This window comes from Haplochromis burtoni, unplaced genomic scaffold (assembly GCF_018398535.1).
Source record: "Haplochromis burtoni strain Fernald_Lab_line unplaced genomic scaffold, NCSU_Asbu1 Contig_462, whole genome shotgun sequence".
NCBI lineage: Eukaryota > Metazoa > Chordata > Actinopteri > Cichliformes > Cichlidae > Haplochromis > Haplochromis burtoni.
In genome coordinates this window covers 40,048-60,791 of record NW_024582823.1, presented here as the reverse complement: position 1 = coordinate 60,791, position 20,744 = coordinate 40,048, and the positions used below count along the sequence as shown (strand labels likewise).

General features: G+C 40.5%; 2 protein-coding genes and 1 long non-coding RNA gene across 3 annotated transcripts in view; 1 reads left to right on the top strand and 2 right to left on the bottom strand.

Annotated features, from left to right (window-relative positions):
- The window catches only part of rpgra (retinitis pigmentosa GTPase regulator a), a 15,989-nt gene extending 5,511 nt beyond the window's left edge, over positions 1-10,478 (bottom strand). Inside the window, exons 1-12 of the mRNA XM_042213647.1 lie at positions 9,916-10,478; positions 8,512-8,637; positions 8,337-8,429; positions 7,813-7,875; positions 7,566-7,724; positions 7,328-7,477; positions 7,069-7,227; positions 5,700-5,855; positions 2,948-3,072; positions 2,208-2,414; positions 662-1,217; positions 488-552 (exon numbers count right to left, since the gene is read on the bottom strand). Coding sequence (XP_042069581.1) covers positions 488-552; positions 662-1,217; positions 2,208-2,414; positions 2,948-3,072; positions 5,700-5,855; positions 7,069-7,227; positions 7,328-7,477; positions 7,566-7,724; positions 7,813-7,875; positions 8,337-8,429; positions 8,512-8,637; positions 9,916-9,946 — 1,890 coding nt within the window. The 5' untranslated portion in view covers positions 9,947-10,478. The remainder of the gene's footprint in view (positions 1-487; positions 553-661; positions 1,218-2,207; positions 2,415-2,947; positions 3,073-5,699; positions 5,856-7,068; positions 7,228-7,327; positions 7,478-7,565; positions 7,725-7,812; positions 7,876-8,336; positions 8,430-8,511; positions 8,638-9,915) is intronic.
- A 1,505-nt stretch (positions 10,479-11,983) lies between these two features.
- On the bottom strand, positions 11,984-14,487 carry LOC102311656. Its single transcript, XR_006052916.1, has 5 exons — positions 14,318-14,487; positions 13,020-13,253; positions 12,740-12,845; positions 12,423-12,592; positions 11,984-12,027 (listed from the first exon to the last, which is right to left on the bottom strand). It is a non-coding gene; the product is annotated as an uncharacterized LOC102311656 (long non-coding RNA).
- A 7-nt stretch (positions 14,488-14,494) lies between these two features.
- otc (ornithine transcarbamylase) lies at positions 14,495-20,548 on the top strand. Its single transcript, XM_005945852.3, has 10 exons — positions 14,495-14,715; positions 14,800-14,938; positions 15,029-15,110; positions 16,731-16,818; positions 17,011-17,164; positions 17,243-17,365; positions 17,533-17,586; positions 17,679-17,828; positions 19,811-19,948; positions 20,060-20,548. The coding sequence occupies exons 1-10, from the start codon at positions 14,633-14,635 to the stop codon at positions 20,117-20,119; spliced, it is 1,071 nt and encodes a 356-aa protein (XP_005945914.1). The 5' UTR covers positions 14,495-14,632; the 3' UTR covers positions 20,120-20,548.
- Positions 20,549-20,744: the final 196 nt, after the last annotated feature.

Sequence of the window (20,744 nt, the reverse complement as noted above, 5' to 3'; positions counted from 1 at the left end):
TGTGTGTGTGTGTGTGTGTGTGTGTGTGTGTGTTTGTGTTTGTGCATCTAGGGGCTGGAGCCCAAACAAATTTGTGTATCAGCAGAAGCTGTCCAAATATCTGAAACTGGCTGATGAAGATTCATTAGAGATATTCAATTTTATATTTTTCTTCATTGTTTTACCAAGTGGAAAATTTCTTTACACACACACACACACACACACACACACACACACACACACACACGTGCTTGCAAGAACACACAGACATACAGTATACACAGCACGTATGCTGATGTATGCACATTTCCTGGAAAAAGTCAGAGTGTTCTACGTTGCTGCTTCCTGCCCTGCAGTGCATTTAATCCAAACCAGAGAGAAGAAGCCAGAAGAGGAAAATAACAGTCGTCTCACTCTACATTTGAGACTCTGTGGACTATACTGTATTTATCTGCTCTATCTAAGAGAAACCATCGCATAATGAGCCATCAAAAATGTCTTCTCTCACCATATATGGTGAAAAGACTTCTTTCTCCTCCACTTCTTCAGTGATTATTTGTCTCTTAACATTTTCTGAAATAACAGACAAAATTAGGTTAAACAGCTTAAACCCGCTCAAGCATCAGCTAAAAGCTGGCTATAACATTTATTGCCACTTGTTGAAACCATAGAATTCAAGTACCTGTTTGTGTTGGGGCAGGATGTTCTTCCTCCTTTAGATTTTTAATGAAAACATTACTGGGGGGTCTAGTCGGGGTGTAGGGCTCTTTAGGTGGCACAGGAGATGAGAATTTGTTACTTAGAGGCTTCTTAGTGGCTGCTGCTCGGTTTAGTCTAGGCTTTGCAGTCATTTTAGTAGCTACAGGACTGCTGGGGTTTAATTTTGTTATAGACTTTGGTAAAAGCAAAGGAGAGGGCACCTTTTTGCATTTAGACTTAGAAGAAGCAGACGTGGATGCTTTACTTTGAAGCGTGAATGATGATTGTGAATGTGGGGTTGATGCCTTAGAGGATAACAGAGGACTCTGAGGGGATATGGATCGAGATCTGGGGGAGAGAAGTGGGCTTCCTGTCACCTCTGATTTTGGTTTAGGGGATGATGAAGGGGTAGTAGCATCATTTGAAAGGGTTTTCAGAGTTAGGGAATTTCTGGATGTTTGCCGAGATGTGTTGAGAAAGTCAGAGTTAAGCCGTGGGAGGCTCTGAAACTTATCCCCAAACAACTCCACAGAACGAACCTGAAAAATAGGAAACGAGATTCTCGAGTTTAAGTTTGGAAATGTATCTATGGAGCGTCAGCAACCAGTGGCAGATTTGCAGTGTGGTGCAACACTGCCCCCTATTGATATAATACAGGTCATAAAAGTTTTCCAAGGGGTTCTGCAAGCATGGGTTTCAAATGTTTAACGTTTTATTATCGCATAAAATACACTTAAATACCTGTTTCATGACTGCACAGGTCAAATAAAAAAGAAAAGAAAAAAATCAATTCCACCCCAGCACCTTTACTGATTTCTTTTTTCAACATGCTTGCATGTTTATCACACTCAGGTCCTCAAATACAATTTAATATTAGACAAAGATAACCTGACTAATTACAAAATGCACTTTTTAAATTCATTAAGGAAAAAAGATATCTAAACATGCCTGGCCCTGTGTGAAAAAGTAATCTGCACCCTTGTTGAATCATGAATTAACTGTGGTCAACCACATTTTTTTGGAAGTCTGATCCATCCATTGGAGAGCACCAAGGAGAAAACCACTGCTGATCTAAAACAACACAAAGGTTCGTCTCACTTTTGCCAAAAAACATCTTGAGAACCATCAAGACTGAAATCCAATGGAGATCCAAAATGCTAGAAAAAAACCCTCCAATGTGGCTGAATAAAAAAAAACATCCTGCAGAGTAGAGTGGGCTAAAATCCCTCTGCAGAGATGTAAAAGACTTATTGCCAGTTATCACAAATACGTGAATGCAGTTCTTGCTGCCCAAGTGTGGCACAACCAGTTCTTAGGTTTAGGGGGCGATCATTTTTTCATTCAGGGCCAAATAGGTTTGGGTAACTTATTTCCATGAATTAAACTATAACATAAAAAACAATTATTGTAGGGTCTACCTTACAATATAAAGCTCCTTGAGGCAACTGTTGATGTGATCTGGCGCTGTATAAATAAAATTGAATTGAATTAAGTGTTTTAAAAATGAGCAGTAAGTTGAGGGGTCTCACTCTGTCTCGGTGGCGTGCCCGGGCTGAGAGGGCTGAGAGTGGTGATGGTGGAGTTGGACTGATGAACTTGTTTTTAAAGATGATTTTGGTAAAACTTGACTCCAGAAAGTAGTCTGCGATTAAGACATCCTTCTCTGGCACCGCTTCTTGGCTCTCTGCTGGCCTGGGTGTAGCCAGGACCAGCATGTGGTGACCACCGCACGACACCTGACGGGGAGAGGACACAAGAAAACATCTTTGTTACATTTAGCTGATTCACTCTCAGTCTGCGCTTCACTCATTTACCTGCTGACATACAGGATATTACTCCCTCAAGGCTACAGCAAGATTGTTTTCGAGATTACGTTTTCCCTTACTTTGAGAGAAGTTTACCTCTGACGTATCTAAGAATACTGCTCCCTATGAACAATCAGCTGCCAAATAGGGGAAAGCCTGCAGTATGCAAAGAAAGGCGATATGATGTGACACTACACGATCCATTCAGAGCTCATTACTCATTTAAAGGCTGATCTCTGAAAGTATCCAGGTGCTGGCTGTGAGCACAGCTTCAGCTGCTCTTCCTGGGGTGATTGGTGAAGAATATTCTGTTATCGATCACTGATGGTGCTGTGGATACATCCTGCTGTAGTAGGCTTCCTGTTACAAGCTGTGGTGCCTCTCATACATTTTATGGCCTTTTTGGAGGGAGTTGACTGATTATGAAGATTACTTTTAAAGCCCTTCACATCACCTTCACTTACTGACTGAACAGCGTACTGAAGAAAACGTGTGCAGAGTGTCGGGCTGAACTGGTTGATGAAGTTTTCCTCCCCTAACCCGAGTTTTCCATGACGACCATCACCAAACGTGTACAGCAGCCCACTGTCTGTGGAGCAGGGGGGAGGATAAATGCATCAAACACAGACTGAAGGTTTTCTATCCTGGCTGAAGTCGTTTTGCTTTTAACGCATTTTATAAACAACAAAATCCTTGATTTTTATTTAATTCCCTTTTTAAATGCACATACTGAATGAAAAGTTTGAATACTGAATATTGGTTTTTAGTACATTGTTTGGCTGAAATTAGATTTATCATTTAGTTAACTGACAAAACTTTGATTTATCTACCTCCTTGAAAACTGACTCACATGTGGTGATAATCAACTGAATACCTCTAGAGGCAGACAACATCTGAGAAAGTTTATGAAATTAGTCACTTTAGGAAATTCTAGAGAAAGCTTGTGAGTTGCTGAACTTGCATTTGAACACCTCACAGTGGCAGACTGGCTGCTGTGTGATTAAACAGCACCTCAGTGACATGTTTATGCTGGATGGGGGAAAAAAAGATTCCACTTTGTCTTCATCATCAATTAATTTGTTTTATTTACCTCTCACTAATGGTACTTTTAACCTGATTACAGGTTTGTTGCTGCGTGTTTAATTATGCGTGGTACACAAGTCATATGTCCTAAAGAAGTTTGTTTCATGAATGTTTCTTGAACTTATCACAGAAAAACTTTTTTAACCCTCTACTTGCCCTGAGGCAACAAACCAATGTAGTGCAAGCTGCACTACATGGGAGACATCTCCATTAGGAAGCATGATAAAGATCACTATTTTACATGTTTATAGTGAAATAAATGTATATTGAAAAATACTTGTATGTGCATGAATATGTTAAGAAGCACATTTCATTGTTTGTTCTACTTTTTTCATTTTCATTCGTTGCCTCAAGGCAACACTGCGCAGTTAGCCCAATTTTTTTCAGGCAATATAATGCATTTGGATATGTGTGTAGAGATGTGTTTGTGTGCATTTATATGATCATAGTCAATGTTTTTTACTTTACAATCTACTCATAATTACAGGACATGGATGTAAAAACCTTTTTATGCAAGGAAACCAAGGGAATGTGCACTTTCTGTCCTCAGAAAGTGAGGACAGTGAGCTTTCAGGGAGTGACAGTGAAGTAGAGGAGTGGATCCCTGAATGAGGTTTGAGGGACACTTAGGAGCTCAGGGGTCAGTTGGTAAAGTAACTGTGTCTGTGTGTGTGTTAGTGCCCACATAGCAAGCAGGTCTGGCCAGGATCTGGTATCAAGCCGGCACTTTGAGTAATCTGGGAGAGTAGAAAAGCGCTACATAAAAATCAGTCCATTCACTGTCTGAACAGAGTTTCGGCATGTTACTTTTGCACTGTTTTGCATGTTCTGGCACATGTTGTTATTGCATGGCTTGATTAAGGTACACATTATGCTGACATCTGGGGCCAGAGCTGAAACCGTTCTGGGCCAGCACAGGGCCAGCAGTGTGTCTACAACTGGCCCGTGGCTGCACACCACCTACAGATGGCCCACATACCGCAATGAATAACGGCCCTTTGGTGGCCCAGATCAGGTTTGCCAGAGGTAATCCACACATGGGCCAGCACAGGACACCAGGGTGTCTGAAACTGGCCTTGTGCTGGCCCATGTGTGGGCCACCTCTGGCAAACCAGGTCTGGGCCACCAAAGGGCCGTCATTCTTTGCGGTATGTGGGCCATGTGTAAGCACATTGTGTGGGCCTGATCCCTGCCATACCAATATTGCTGTGTGGGTGTCAGTGTGTGTGGTCATGTATTACTTATTGTTGTGGGGACACAAATTTGTTTACACACTCATATTGTGAGGTCTCGCCTACTTTATGGGGACAAATTGCAAGGTAAATCATTCAATTTTAGGGTGAAGGCTTGAGTCAGGGTTAGGGTAAGGTTCAGGCAGGGACTTGTGATGGGTAGAGTCAGGATAAGTCTCCAGGAAATTAATGTAAGTTAATGTAATGTCCCCAAAAGTGATGGAAACACAACGTGTGTGTGTGTGTGTGTGCGTGCATGTGCGCGCGCGCACGTGCATGGGGTTAGGGTCAAATGTTGGATGTATTTTGGTGTTTTATTGTTTTGTGAAATGTTTACATTGTTTATTTGTTGTTTATTTATTTGTTCATCCTTGTTGTACTAATACAACTTATTATAGAATAACTTGGCATTTTACTACCCTTGTTGCACAGTGTTGCCTTGAAGCAACAAACCAATATCTGTTTGGGGGGGGGGCAGGGTGTCAAATTTTATGATTGATATATTATTAGGGACCCTAAAGCTCCCCCAAAATAGGGAGAAATATTTTTTTCCCCCAAAATTAAAAAGTCATGCAGTAGAGGGTTAAATAATTCCTTCCTTAAATCTTGTAGATATCGTTAGCTTCATAGCATAAGTGCCTAAGTCATTTTTTTGTGTTTTGTGTTTCAGACGGACAGGATGATGCAGCAGTGGTAGGGGAGTAAAGTTAGGCAAAAATCTCAATTTGACCAAAAAATGACTTAGGCACTTATGCTATGAAGCTAACGATATATTATATTCCAATAAAACAGTTATTATTGGCCTTTATATGCTTTCATATATAAAACATGCATGGACATCTAAAAAGGTGAATGGGCAATGCTACTTTTAAAGTCACAATGACCTTCAAAGATGGCTTACCTGTGACCACAGCTGTGTGGTTCTCTCCACACGCGATGTGTCTGACCTTGCTGTTACAAAAGTGCTGCAGTGCTTTTGGCAAATGAACCTCAAACAGAAAGGTTCCGTGGCCCAGCTGACCGTACTGACCTCTGCCGAATGTGTACACGTTCTTCTCTGGCACAGCAAAGCAGACAGAGGGAAAGAACCCTTTTGATTCAAAGCGATATATAGTACATTTACTCAACTACTGTACAAGAGCACTATTCTCAGGGGAATTTATTTTGATGTCCTTCTTCATTGTGTCTGTGCTACATTTGAGCTGAGATCACTTATTCTGTCCCTTAAAGTGTCTAATATAATCAAACAAGTTGAGTTCTGTGGCAGATTTTAAAGAAGGAAACACGATGTGATCACCACGTGTGTTTTACAGTTAAAATCAGCCGTACTTTGATCAGCTGACATTAAATGTTGCATACATATTAATGCATACAGTAAAAGCGATAGTATTTTCTCCTTATTTTTTCCATAATATAAGTAAGAAGTAAGTAAAATTTTATTTATATAGCACCTTTCAAGATAAAAATCACAAAGTGCTTCACAGAAGCTAAAACCTAAAAATAAAAATCAACAAAAGCAAGTTTAAAAAGATGGGTTTTTAGCTGTTTTTTAAAAGCGACCACTGAGTCCACAGATCTCAGGCTCAAAGGGAGAGAGTTCCACAATCTGGGGGCCACAGTTCCAAAAGCTTTGTCGCCTTTTGTTTTCAGCCTCGTGTGTGGACAGCAAGCAAGCCCTGGTCACATGACCTCAGGGACCTGCTGGGAATGTATGGATGTAAAAGTTCACTTATATATGTTGGTGCTTGTCCATGCAGAGCCCTGAAAGTCAAGGTCAAAACCTTAAACTGGATTCTGAATTTAACGGGGAGCCAGTGCAGCTGAATCAGCAGGGGTGTGACATGGGAAAACTTGGAGGACTTGGTCAGAAGCTTTGCAGCAGCGTTCTGAACAACTTGCAGACGCTCCAAAGAGGCTTTACATAAACAAGTAAACAAAGAATTACAATAGTCCAGACGAGATGAAACAAATGCATGAATGACAATTTCTAATTCGGAGCGCGATACAATGGGACTCAGCTTAGCAATGTTTCTCAAGTGATAAAAACAGGAGTGAACCAGAGATTTTACATGGGCATCCAAAGTCAGAGCTGAGTCAATACTAACACCAAGGCTCCTGATAGACGGTTTTGCAAATGTGAAAATCATTATCAGGCACACTGATACTTTTGCTTAAGTTAAAGACCTGAATACCTTTTCCATCGCTGTTTAACCAGCTCCTTTCACAGATGTTTTATGCTTTTCTTTAAAAATAAAAAATTGTTAACATACCTGTGAGGACCACTGTGTGCTCTCCTCCACAGCACACTCGGGTGACATGACCCAGGACTCCCTGCACCTGCTGAGGAATTCTGTGATTGGCCAGCTGCTCCTCCTGAAGACCGAGTCTTCCATTCGCACTCTCACCAAACGTGTAGAGACGACCATAAACTGGGACAAATCCAACACAATAAATGACACAAGTATTGAAGACTGGTTCATTTAACATTGGACCTACCGCAGTGATGCATGTGGCTGGACTGCGTTGTACCTGTCACAAAAGCTGAGTGCTTATACCCACAGGACACCCATATGACTGCTTCTCCAACGTGGACCTCTCTGGGTTCTGCAGCAAATCCCTCGTCCCCAAAAGCAATCTGACCCACAGAGTTGTCCCCCCACATGAACAGCCTCCCATCCTCTACCAACACACATACGTACATACACTTTACATATGCCCAGATCATCTTTTCTAGCAGAGAAACTTATTATATCGTCATTGTTCAAACCTGTTAAGGCGGCTGAGGTGTTGCATCCTGCAGAAAGCATTTTGATTGGTGCCCAGTCGCAGAAGGGGCGGAGCAGGTGAAAGTATGTAGACTTGTCACAATGGCCTAAACCCAGCTGCCCGTCCTGGTTGCTACCTGCACTGTATACACTGCCATGAACTAAATATACAAGTATACTCATTTTGAGGACAACAGTGTTCATGGAAACATCTCTCACATGTAATTATATATTTGTTTATTGTCTCACATGTGCAAACAATTGTGTGGTCTCTCCCACAAGCTGCAAGCTTCACCTTCTCAGATTTCAAGGCTGGAAAGGAAATGCAGTAATTATAGTGAGTAAAATGGCTTCAAAATACCACAATTATCTTCTTGTTAATGGACTAACAAATTCTTGTTCTGGTCATTAGTTAACAATTAAAAATAATTCAAATTTCTTTGTATTTTCTGTGATTAGAATCACAATACCAGAGGAAGCTATGTGGTCACATTTGCTCCAAGACAGTAAGAACAGTAACAATACAACACAACTGGTTACATACAAGTAATATATAAGTTACAAAATATAACAAAATAGCTTGAATAGATACAAATAGCTCTAATTATAAAGATCCCAGTATATAAAACTGTATTGCACTGTACTCTATATTTTGGGGCTTAGATTAACAAAAAAAGTCATGTGGGCTTATTTTGTGATGTGGGTTTTTTATGCTTTACACAAAAAATAACTAGTTTGATGCAATATGACCCAGCCACGGTGAAAATACTAACCTTTCACAGAGGTTGGTTTCCTGGCACTAGGCTTAATTCTCAACCCCAGCTGGCCCCATGTGTTGCCACCAAACATCAGCAACCTCCCATTTTCTGTAACGCCATTGCAGGCACAAAAAGAATGTTATTAGTGAACAATGTCAGCTTTCATTACTAAAATATACATACAGTGTACCTGTGATAACAGCAGAGTGCTCTCCGCCACATGACGTTTTCTTTGGATGGTCATTCTTCAGCCAGAACTTGCTGGGAACATTATTAGCGAAGCTGGTCCTTCCAAATGTGAAAATTGCTCCTGTTTCTGGTAACAGATGGACAAATACAGAGCTGTGCAAAGGTCTTCAGCGACCTCTCTTTTTTGTAATATATATTTCGCTATGAAAATGGGAAAGAGGTGCAGTTATCTATTGAAACATGCAAACATACATGGAAATACACCATTATAAGGCAAAAAAACAAGTCTGTGTAATTCTTACAAGCTTGAAAGTTGATATTAGACCACCTTTATTCTTAAACACAGTCTGAACTCTCACAGCCCCAAACCATGACACAGGGTTCACACAGGGTTTTACAGATGGTTGTACCTCTTTCCTGACCTCCTCTGTATTTTGGCAATTATTTGAACCAGAAATTTCAAATTTGGATTCATCACTGCATAAGAGCTGCTGCCAGACCAATTATTTTGCAATTTGACCTCAGCCTTTTCTCCTGGTTTCACTTCTTTAATAATGGCTTCTTGACAGCCACCCTTCCACCGAGAATATTTTTGATGAGACTTCAGTGAACAGTAAATGGATCAGCTGAAGGGCAGATGCATCTCTCAGTTCCTGTGTCAGGTCTTTGCTGGATTTCTTAAGGACATGATTTTCAGATACTGCTTATCTTCTGTAGATGGTTATTAAGCCTGCTACCTTCTTTTATCTTACAACTGTAAAGTTTCCTCAAATTTTTAAGAACACACTGCACACCATGATAAGATCTTTTTTAGGTTTTTGACAAATAGCTCTTTAGGAATCATCTTGTGGTTGCAACAATACTGTTTCATGCCTATCAAATATGTTTTCTTTGACATTTTTTATATGATTTAAGGTGCTAAAGAAATGGGAACAAATTGTGTTTTATGACAAGCTGTTAAATTAGGTGTCTTTTTAATGCTTGTGTTTCATAAGTCAGTGTTAACTGGCTTAACAACAATAACAAACAAACAAATAAAAATTAAAATATCCCCCTGAAAACGGTCAGGCATAGAGACTGGACTGAAAATAAATGAAACAGCAGCCAGTGTCCTAAAGAGAACTATTGCTTAAAGAAATGGTTTTAGGTGAGAAGCGGTTCAAGAATTTTGCACATTGCTGTCTGTGATTCATCTCTAGAAAGCCCAGGGACAGAAAGTTTAAGTACTTCCCGAACTTAACACCCACTAAATCCCAGCCAAGCCTGCTGTCAGAGCTCAAGCCATTTAAGTATCAGCAGGCTGACAGAAATAGAAACATGCTAACCGTGAGCAAAATGGGGCCTGTGTTAGGTATGATTAGGTGTGCATGAAGCCGAGGGCTTTATAATATGTAGCAAGGCTCACCCGGTATGTCGACATCGGTCTGCCCGGTCATTTTCACTGCTGGCTGTCTCCCTCACACCTCCTCACCCTGCGGCTCCCTGCTGATTAGGTAGATCAAACCCAGGAGGACAGGTGAGAGAGAGGGGGAAAGAGAGAGAGGCAGGAAGAGGCTTAGCCACAGGAAGATGCTGCATTACGGTCATTTTATTTTATTATATATTATTGTTCCCCCCAAAAAATATTCCCTGCTTCCCCAACAATAAACTTTGGGTAACCAAAGACATTAAAGCTGTACTGAACAAGAAAAAGACAGCTTTTAGAAACAGGGACGAAGAACAGTTGAAACTGGTGCAGAAGGAGCTTAAAGCCAAGATTGCTGAGGGAAAGGAGTCTTACAGAAAGAAGCTGGAAAGCAAACTCCAAGAAAACAACACCAGGGAGGTGTGGAAGGGAATGTGGGCCATTACTGGCCAGAGACAAAAGAAAGGTGTGGGAATAGATGGGGACGTTGAATGTGCAAACAAACTAAATCTGCCTGCGTCTTCTGTCTCCACTCCCAGCTCTTCCGATCTTCTCCATTTTCCTCCCCCCTGTCTTGCCCCCTCAGCCTGTCTCTCTTTGTCCCTCTCAGCAGATGAAATCACAAGGGAACTGGGCAGACTCCATTCCAGTAAAGCTGCTGGCCCTGATGGTGTGTGTCCCAGAGCCCTCAGGTGCTGGGCTGCCCAGCTGTCTGGAGTTCCAATTCAAATTTCAAAATCAAATTTTATTTGTCACACACACACACACACACACAACCATACACAGTATGACATGAGGTGAAATGGTTATTGCTGTGCAATGCCCGACCATTAAATTATAGAATTGACAGTAATATTTACAGATTACTACAAAAAATTACAGCTTTAACTTAGAAATTTACAGTAAGATGTGCAAATAACAGTTTATGTAAGAAATTATTAATAAAAAGAAATGATAAATTATAAGAAGCGTGCAAAAGGAAAAACCAGAGTGCGTGTGGAGATGTGAGGTGTGTGAAAGAGTCCAGTATTTTATGTAGTTCATATGTATAATCCACAGATTAAAACAGTTGTTTGGCTTAAAATTGTCGAATTTTTTCCAGGTTCCTGGAAAAATGGAACACGAGTTTTAAAGACAAGGTAGCCAGGGAAGCCAGAGACCTTAAAGAGACTTGTCTTTTAAAAAGATTGCTGAAATCGGCCTTGAACAAAGGAATGGATTATGCTGATGAGCCAGGTAGTGTCCCAAGGTATTTAGTATTTTAGTATTTATTTATTGTCATTGTCAAGAACAATGAAATTGCGTTTGGGGCTTCCATACAACCCAAAAAAAAGAAGAAAATAATAAATACCCCTTAAAACCCAAGTGTACATATTTAACCCAGTGTGACTCCAATGCAATAAGACAATCCTTAGCAATAATGTTCGTAGAAATTCAGACAAAGACCTGAGAAACATGACAAAATACAACAATGCAACCCATTCAATATTATTGTACTGTGAGATATGATATCAGATATGATAGTTATCTATTTAAGAAAGAGGGGGGGGCAGGAGGGGGAAGAGAATAAAGATATGATGCACCAATGCAGACCAGTTCATTGCTATTAAGAAGTTGGATATGGTTATTGTCCGTGAGAGGGGGGCAGAGAGTTCAGGAGCCTCACAGCCTGTGGATACAGGCTGTTGGCCAGTCTGGATGTTCTGGCCTGTATAGACCTGTACCTTCTCCCTGAGGGCAGCAGATGGAAAAGGTGGCGCGCAGGGTGATGTTGGTCCCGCAGGATACTGTGCACCCTCCTCAGACAGCGAGTGGGGAAGATATTACTGATCTCTGGCAGACTTGTTCCAATAATTCTGCCAGCTTCTTTCACCACCCGCTGGAGTGCTTGCTGATCGGCCTTGGTGCAGCTGGGGAACCACTACTAGAAATCCATACGTCAGAACGCTGCTGATGGCACAGTTGTAGAAGTTCAACATCAGAGATCTGGGAATGTGTGCGCTCCGCAGTCTCCTCAGGTAGTAGAGGCGCTGTTGGGCCTTCCGTGCAACTGAGGTGATATGGTTGCCCCAGGACAGGTCCTCGGTCACAGTCACCCTCTCCACCGCCTCACTGCCGATGAAGAGAGGCAGATGGTTGTTATGACCCCTAAAGGTAACACTTTATTAGTGTAGTGATTTTAGTTTTCATTTGTAAAAGTTATTTAAAAAACAGTAGTGTGCATTATGTGTGCGCTGATCTGGGTCATCCTCGTTGAGATGCTGCAGTAGCTGGAGTTTGTAAGGGTGCCATTTGTGAGTTATGCGTTTCTGGTACAGCTTCAGTCTATCTTGGGATTGATTGTACATGAAGAAAACTTATTGGGGGATGGAACAATCCATAAAAATATTCAGTGGTGTAGTGCTTTTATGCATGCATGTATTGAAACTGATCTGCCTGTGCCTCAAAAACTTACACAGGTTCTTTGTGGGATTTTCATGTAGTTTGTCACAGACAGAAAGACATACCATATACTCTTCTGGGATTTCGGCTGGATAATGAGCCTCTCTGCCAAATATCAGGTAATATGGTGAGGATTTGGTGGTCATTTGCTTTTTAGTTCCAAGGTCCAAACATCACAGCATCCAGATACTCATCCCACAATTCTGGATGGTCACCAACAACCTTACAGAGGCCTCTGACAATGAAAGCACATGGAAAACATTCATATGAAAGATCATTTTAATTTTTTAATAGTTAAATGTCATGCATTAATGTTTTAGTTGAAGTGAATCCCATAAAAGTATAACATGTTATGCATTAAGCTGCATGCACTCCAATTTACCTCTGAATGGTGCCATTCATTCTCTCCGCCAAGCCATTGTTTGTGGGTGATAGAACGAGCAGAGGCTTCTTTTAATGTTTAACAATCTGCATACCCTTCTGTTGAGCTGCAAAAGCAAGTAATATACACTGACTATAAGCACATTACAATAAGAATTTAAATATACAACAGTCATACTAATATCTCAAAAAGAGATTTATAAAGACCAGAAATGGAACCATTTTCAAAAAGTTAATCAAATATGTGTCCAAATATTTTTGCCAAAGACTAAAGCACTTACAGAATTGACAAATTTTTTGCCTTGGTCACTGAGAATCCTTTTTGGTGCTTCGAACTGGTGGACAAATTTTATGAGACAGTTTGTCCCATCCTTGGCTGATTTCGACCTCAAAGGGTGTGCTTGTGGCCATTTTGTGAAATAGTCAATGAAAACACAAATATACCGATGTCCGCTGTTGGTTTCAGTAGGTTTCCCAATAATGTCCATCCCAACCAATTAAAATGGCTGAGAAACCTTAAAAAGAAAAACATAGTTACATTAATTAATTGTTGCAGCACTTGCCTGACAAACTGCACACTGGGAAACCTAATCAAAAACAAAAGCAATTCAGTAAGAAACACAACAGTAAATTAATTTGAGAGATACAGAAACATTGCTGTGTTCATCTTAAAATAAGTTAGCTGTAGTAGAATTACAGAGTTTCTTTTGAGTACCCACCCAATTATTGACGTCCAATGACATCCCTGGCCAGTAGAAACGCTTTGAAATGGCTTCTCTTGTTTTTGTTTAGGTCAAAGAAAGGTCAAGCTAATTAAGACTAATTAAGACTACACATTTTGCCATTGTGTGTGTGTGTGTTAATATATGTATTGATGACGTTTATAAACGCTACGAAGTTGCTGTTATTACCTTCAATGTCGTAAATAGCAGCTTTTCTTCGGAGAAGAAATTTCTCTTTTTTCGTGAAAAGCGCTGGATACTCGCCTTTTAGTTTATTTGCAACCAAACTCTTGTACTCGTCTGGTTCCATCCTCTTGTGGTGTTGATTATAAAATAAATTGTTATCTTCTCGTTAGCTCAGAGGAACTCGGGTTTTCAGTTCGTGCGCACAACGTGAACTAATTTGAATAATTGACGAGGAAACCCACGTGACCTAAGATTTTGGAAAAATGTGTCAATGTTGGAGTCGAATAGGCCTACGAAAGGTTGCCCAAAACTGACTTGCAAATTTTTGAAAAGCCCTGTTACTGACAAAGACGTGTATATTTATATGGTTGTTTTTTTTTAATTATTTATTGTCAAAGAAAAACTCTGCTAACGTTTATTATTGATGGAGAGGACACACATTTTGGCAGACGCTGCCACACAGCCTGATAAAATCTGTACCCCTCTATAACCTTTGCTGGGAGGAAGAAATCCTCTCCAGAGTTACTGGGGTTATTGGTTATACTCTGATTCATTTTGCAAATAAACTCCTTCGTGATAGCACCGCTAATGTGCATTACAGAAATGTAAACCATAGTATCAACGTCTTTGTTTGGACAAACTATTCCCAGCAGATACTGGGAAGCACTTACTTCAATAGTCTTCCGCACGGCACATTACAATGTCACGAAGTTAGTATTAAAATCCATTCACGAATCGAGTCTGTTGTTTTCCAGGTTTACGCTTTATTGCGTGGATTGCAGATCAGTGACAAGTAGCGTACAGAAACGAAGCTGGGCAAGTGGCTCCTCCTCCTTTGCGCGCTCTCGTAGATTGGGAAACAGTTTTTGCCGGGGGTAACTACTTTTGGCAGGACACCTGAAACACAGGAGGCATACAGAAGTTGTTCCTCTCTGATGAAATATCCACATAGCATTGCGCTCCCGCTGCACTTACCGTGAGCCACCATGCCTCTGAGGCTGTCTGCTGCAAAAAGCCCGCTTTCCAGATATTTCCAATCTCTGCACAGCTGTTCAGCACGAGCGTTTGGGTAAGATAAATCCGAATGTGGAAGAAGAGCTGTGAAAGTAGGGTGCGGGTGATAAAAGATAAAATATATTCGTTGCTTTTCCAGCGCCAGAGCCGCCTGCCTCGGCTCGGTGAATTTAAAAGGTCGCAGCTGTCTGACTCTGAAGGATTTCAGCTCAGATGAAATCAAGAAGCTGCTGTGGGTCTCCGGAGACCTCAAGCATCGGATCAAGCACGAAAAACAGGTATTTAACTTTAATTGCAAAACTTCAGTACTTATAGTTGGTGTACTCTGTGGTCTCTGGATGTGTAATTAAGAGTCATTTCTATTTCAGTATTTGCCTCTTCTACAAGGAAAGTCGATTGCAATGATATTTGAGAAGAGGAGCACCAGAACAAGAATGTCCACAGAAACAGGTGTCAGTTTTTCTATGCAAGCATATGCATGACGTGGCTCAGGGTATGGGATTTGACAGAGGCAAGATATTTCATTGCTATATGTAGTGGTGTGGAAAGGCTTTTGTCCCCCTATTCTGATTTCCTATTTTTTTGTTTGTCACATTTAAATTTTTCAGCTCATCAAACAAATTTAAATATTAGACAAAGATAACGCAAGTAAACGCAAAATGCAATTTCTAAATAAAGGTGTTTGTTAAGAGGAAAAAATCCAAACCTACATGACCCTGTATGAAAGATTATTGCCCAATAAAACCTAATAACTGGTTGGGCCACTTTTAGTAGCAACAACTGAAATTAGGTGTTTGCGATAACTGGCAATGAGTCTTTCACTGCACCGTGGAGGAATTTCGGCCGCTGATCTTTGCAGAATTGTTGTAATTCTGCCACATTAGAGGGTTTTTGAGCATGAGCCGCCTTTATACGGTCACGTCACAGCATCTCAATCAGATTCAGTCTTCATTTTGTTTTGCTTGTGTATCTTTATATTTTTCATGTGTTTGGTTACTCATATATTTCAGGGGGTTTTTCTTATAGTCATTCTTTTTTATTTAATATTATGTTAAATTAATGGAAACTTGCTTCCACCACTGGAAAAAAACAACATTTTTTTTCTGTAAGTCACAAATTTAGGTTGTTATTGTGTATAAATTGAGCAATGAAAGTGATTCTGAAATTTGCTGTGTGTTTCTTTATGCATATAATGGATGCTTTCTCCCATTGGAAAAACAACAACAAAACACACACAAAAACATTGTTGTTATCCATAACTGCACACCTTCATGACGACCGTAACGAAACTTGGAATTTTCTTAACCTTAATTTAAAATTTTCAAGTTATTTTGTTCAATTTAGACGTTTTTAGTTAACTATGTCAAGATGCGAAATTAATAAGTTACACAATCTTTTGATAATAACCCAAAATTTTTATTTGTTTTATTTTTTCAGAGGCAGAAAGTTGAAGTTTTTCCATAATTACTGTTTCAATTATACATCCCAATATTTGCTTTGTAGCTTTTTATTTCTTAGTCAGCTTTTTTATTATTTATATGGATTAACTGAATCATTCTTGATTTAATATTGGCATAGATCCATACAGTTACACCCTACAGTGAGTAATATGGTCTTGTCACATCAGGCCAAAGTCAGTCTTTGTTTACATAGATGACATGTATGAATGAATGCTTGCTTTATTTCACTGATGAAAACATGCTAATGTAGCTTTACCTATAGGGATTAAAAGTAAAATGGTTGTCAGTGGTGTCTTACTGCATGGAAGGTCATTAAGCCAATAATTACATAAATTAAAAAACTCTATCCTTGTGCAGGAGCCCGGCTAATGCCATTCAGTGCAGTCATTGTTAATGTAGTCACAAAAGAACTGCTGAAAGGCGACTTTCAGTACAAACCCCCACCAAAACACTGATCAGCACTCCTCATTTCCCCTCTCCACCACCCCCACACTCCCCTTAGTGTGCACTCCTCTATATATTCCTGCCTGCACATTTACTTTAAGTACACTTTTTAAAGCACTAGTTGACTTTTAGGGAAACTAAAGGTACCTTAATCTTGTAACTCCAGGATTTTCTCTGCTGGGTGGACACCCCTGCTTCCTTACCTCACAGGACATCCACCTGGGAGTGAATGAGAGCTGCACAGATACAGCCAGGTGAGCTGTTGGTTTATCTCAGGGAAATAAAAGCAGCTGCAGGCTTTAACCTTTTCTATAGCAGTCTCCTCATGATTTTCATTGTTGTATGTAATTGCTGAAGAAGAAACGCAGTTTTTCTCAACAAGATTTCCCTCCTGGCTCAGTATATAAACCACAAAGTCCTTGTGCATGTCTGATCTTTCACAACAGGGTCCTCTCTGGATTCTGTGATGTTGTCTTGGCTCGTGTTTACAAGCACTCGACGCTGGAGGAGCTAGATAGGGAGGCTTCAATCCCCATCATTAACGGACTGTCAGATCTGTATCACCCAATCCAGATTCTGGCTGACTTCCTCACCTTACAGGTACTCTTACCCTGTGGTATTCTGCAATTTTAATGCACTAGTTGATAACCATGCAGTACCTGTTTTCTTTAAATCCAGGAGCATTACGGATCCCTTAATGGTCTAACGGTGAGCTGGATTGGAGATGGCAACAATGTTCTCCACTCCTTCATGATGACTGCAGCCAAACTCGGAGTTCATCTTAAGGTTGCTACACCGAAGGTTGGTTTCTTATTGCGCTATTGGATGCATGTGATCTCTCTCTTACTCTGGTCTTTGTATCTTATGTGTTTTTGTGTAGTTTGAGGTTAAAGGCAGGCAGTCAGCCTTGAGCTTCTTATCTGCGCACTTCTTGTGTCAGTAAGATAAAGTCATATCTTTGTGTTCAGGGGTACGAGCCAGACAAGGGCGTTACTGAAGAGGCACACAGGCTCGCCAAACAGGTGAGGTCCTCTAAAACCTGCCATTAATGTCTTCTAGTTTCAAGTATTCTGCCAAGGTTAATGTTAATAAATAATATTATATTCTGTCTCAGCATGGTACTCAGTTGATTCTGACCTCTGACCCCATGGAGGCTGCCCGTGACAGCAATGTCTTGGTCACTGACACCTGGGTCAGTATGGGACAGGAAGAGGAGAAGAAAAAGAGGCTAAAAGACTTCCATGGATACCAGATTTCTATGCAGGTAAAGAAGGACATAACTTTCAGCCAAGTAGTTACTCTCACCTTTTTACCTGTTCTTAAACACTAATATTTTTCAGATAAAAATCATTTATTTGCTATATGTTTGGGTGTGTATATGTGTATTAATGATACATGAATATATAACAAATCACGGAAAAGTATTGTTGTTGTTTTTTTAGATAAAGATGGATAAAGACAAGAAAACTGTATAAAAATGGTTTTTGAGAAAGTTTTGTTTTTATGCATCATGTCACCACCTATTGAAACTGGTTTTAAATGGTTTTAGTTTAGTTTTTCTGCGTATACAGGGAGTGCAGAATTATTAGGCAAGTTGTATTTTTGAGGAATAATTTTATTATTGAACAACAACCATGTTCTCAATGAACCCAAAAAACTCATTAATATCAAAGCTGAATGTTTTTGGAAGTAGTTTTTAGTTTGTTTTTAGTTTTAGCTATTTTAGGGGGATATCTGTGTGTGCAGGTGACTATTACTGTGCATAATTATTAGGCAACTTAACAAAAAACAAATATATACCCATTTCAATTATTTATTTTTACCAGTGAAACCAATATAACATCTCCACATTCACAAATATACATTTCTGACATTCAAAAACAAAACAAAAACAAATCAGCGACCAATATAGCCACCTTTCTTTGCAAGGACACTCAAAAGCCTGCCATCCATGGATTCTGTCAGTGTTTTGATCTGTTCACCATCAACATTGCGTGCAGCAGCAACCACAGCCTCCCAGACACTGTTCAGAGAGGTGTACTGTTTTCCCTCCTTGTAAATCTCACATTTGATGATGGACCACAGGTTCTCAATGGGGTTCAGATCAGGTGAACAAGGAGGCCATGTCATTAGTTTTCTTCTTTTATACCCTTTCTTGCCAGCCACGCTGTGGAGTACTTGGACGCGTGTGATGGAGCATTGTCCTGCATGAAAATCATGTTTTTCTTGAAGGATGCAGACTTCTTCCTGTACCACTGCTTGAAGAAGGTGTCTTCCAGAAACTGGCAGTAGGACTGGGAGTTGAGCTTGACTCCATCCTCAACCCGAAAAGGCCCCACAAGCTCATCTTTGATGATACCAGCCCAAACCAGTACTCCACCTCCACCTTGCTGGCGTCTGAGTCGGACTGGAGCTCTCTGCCCTTTACCAATCCAGCCACGGGCCCATCCATCTGGCCCATCAAGACTCACTCTCATTTCATCAGTCCATAAAACCTTAGAAAAACCAGTCTTGAGATATTTCTTGGCCCAGTCTTGACGTTTCAGCTTGTGTGTCTTGTTCAGTGGTGGTCGTCTTTCAGCCTTTCTCACCTTGGCCATGTCTCTGAGTATTGCACACCTTGTGCTTTTGGGCACTCCAGTGATGTTGCAGCTCTGAAATATGGCCAAACTGGTGGCAAGTGGCATGGCATCAGTTCATGGGCAGTTATTTTGCGCCTTGGTTTTTCCACACGCTTCTTGCGACCCTGTTGACTATTTTGAATGAAACGCTTGATTGTTCGATGATCACGCTTCAGAAGCTTTGCAATTTTGAGACTGCTGCATCCCTCTGCAAGATATCTCACTATTTTTGACTTTTCTGAGCCTGTCAAGTCCTTCTTTTGACCCATTTTGCCAAAGGAAAGGACGTTGCCTAATAATTATGCACACCTGATATAGGGTGTTGATGTCATTAGACCACACCCCTTCTCATTACAGAGATGCACATCACCTAATATGCTTAATTGGTAGTAGGCTTTCGAGCCTATACAGCTTGGAGTAAGACAACATGCATGAAGAGGATGATGTGGACAAAATACTCATTTGCCTAATAATTCTGCACTCCCTGTAGTATACACAGTTAGATACTTTCATATTAAGAAAACAAGTTCAAGGAAGGGAAGGAAAGTCTAAGTCACATCCCTGAAAATCCTTACACTCCATGGACGATAACACTTACCCGTGGTTTGATGCCCTTCTGTTACAGACAGGAAGTGTGGCCAAGTCAGACTGGACCTTCCTGCACTGTCTCCCTCGGAAAATGGAGGAGGTGGATGATCAGGTGTTCTACTCATCCCGTTCTCTCGTTTTTTCGGAGGCAGAGAATAGAAAATGGACCATCATGGTGGGCTGAAATGTTAACGCACAATGTGCTGTTTGAGTTTGTTTTAATCCCCTTTTAACTCCAGTTTAATTTTCTTTCAACTGACCATCACAACTGTCTTCTGTCTTTCAGGGCCTCATTGTTTCTCTTCTGACCGACTACACGCCACAGATCCCCGTGCTGAAGTTTTAACATCAGTTATTAAGAGGGACTAAGCTTTTCTGTGGCATGGGATGACTTCAAAGAAGACTTTTGCAATGCTGTCATATTGTAACTTCAGGATAGAGCTGCCATGTGGGAGCGTGGGGCTGTGGTGTGCTTCTGTTTATGTGTAGTAGGTCTGTGTGTCAAAGTGCAGAGAACCCAGGAATTCCCAGGACTCGCTTATTGCTCACAGTTCTTATTTCACTCTTGTGTGATGTGTCACCACAGCTGCCTTAAAACTTCAGTGATGATGAAGAACTAGAGGTTAATCCATAAATAAAATACCCCCACTGATTTTGTAAATGTTTAGTGCATATCTGGAATTTGCAATACACCAATGATACAGAGATACTGTTTAATAAAATGTATTTTGTGACCATGGGCCTCACTTGAAGCCACTTCAGTCAATTGTTCAATTACTTTTAAGCCTCTGAAAATGGGGAAGTGTATAAAAATGCACAATATTTTATCATAAAACCCTGTGAGTTTAAGCTGAAAGTCTGCACTCACAAAATCACACTATGACACCGCTTTATATACTACACTTGCAGAACTAAACATGTTATGTGTTATTGGCTGAGTGCGCCCCCTATGGGATGGAGCCGTGAAGCCT

Bases quoted from the DNA above. Each gene is read 5' to 3' on its own strand.
- otc (XM_005945852.3), top strand. From the start codon at position 14,633: ATGCCTCTGAGGCTGTCTGCTGCAAAAAGCCCGCTTTCCAGATATTTC. The intron at 14,939-15,028 runs GTATTTAACTTT...TTTCTATTTCAG, and splicing joins GGATCAAGCACGAAAAACAG to TATTTGCCTCTTCTACAAGG. The intron at 19,949-20,059 runs GTGGGCTGAAAT...TCTGTCTTTCAG, and splicing joins ATAGAAAATGGACCATCATG to GGCCTCATTGTTTCTCTTCT.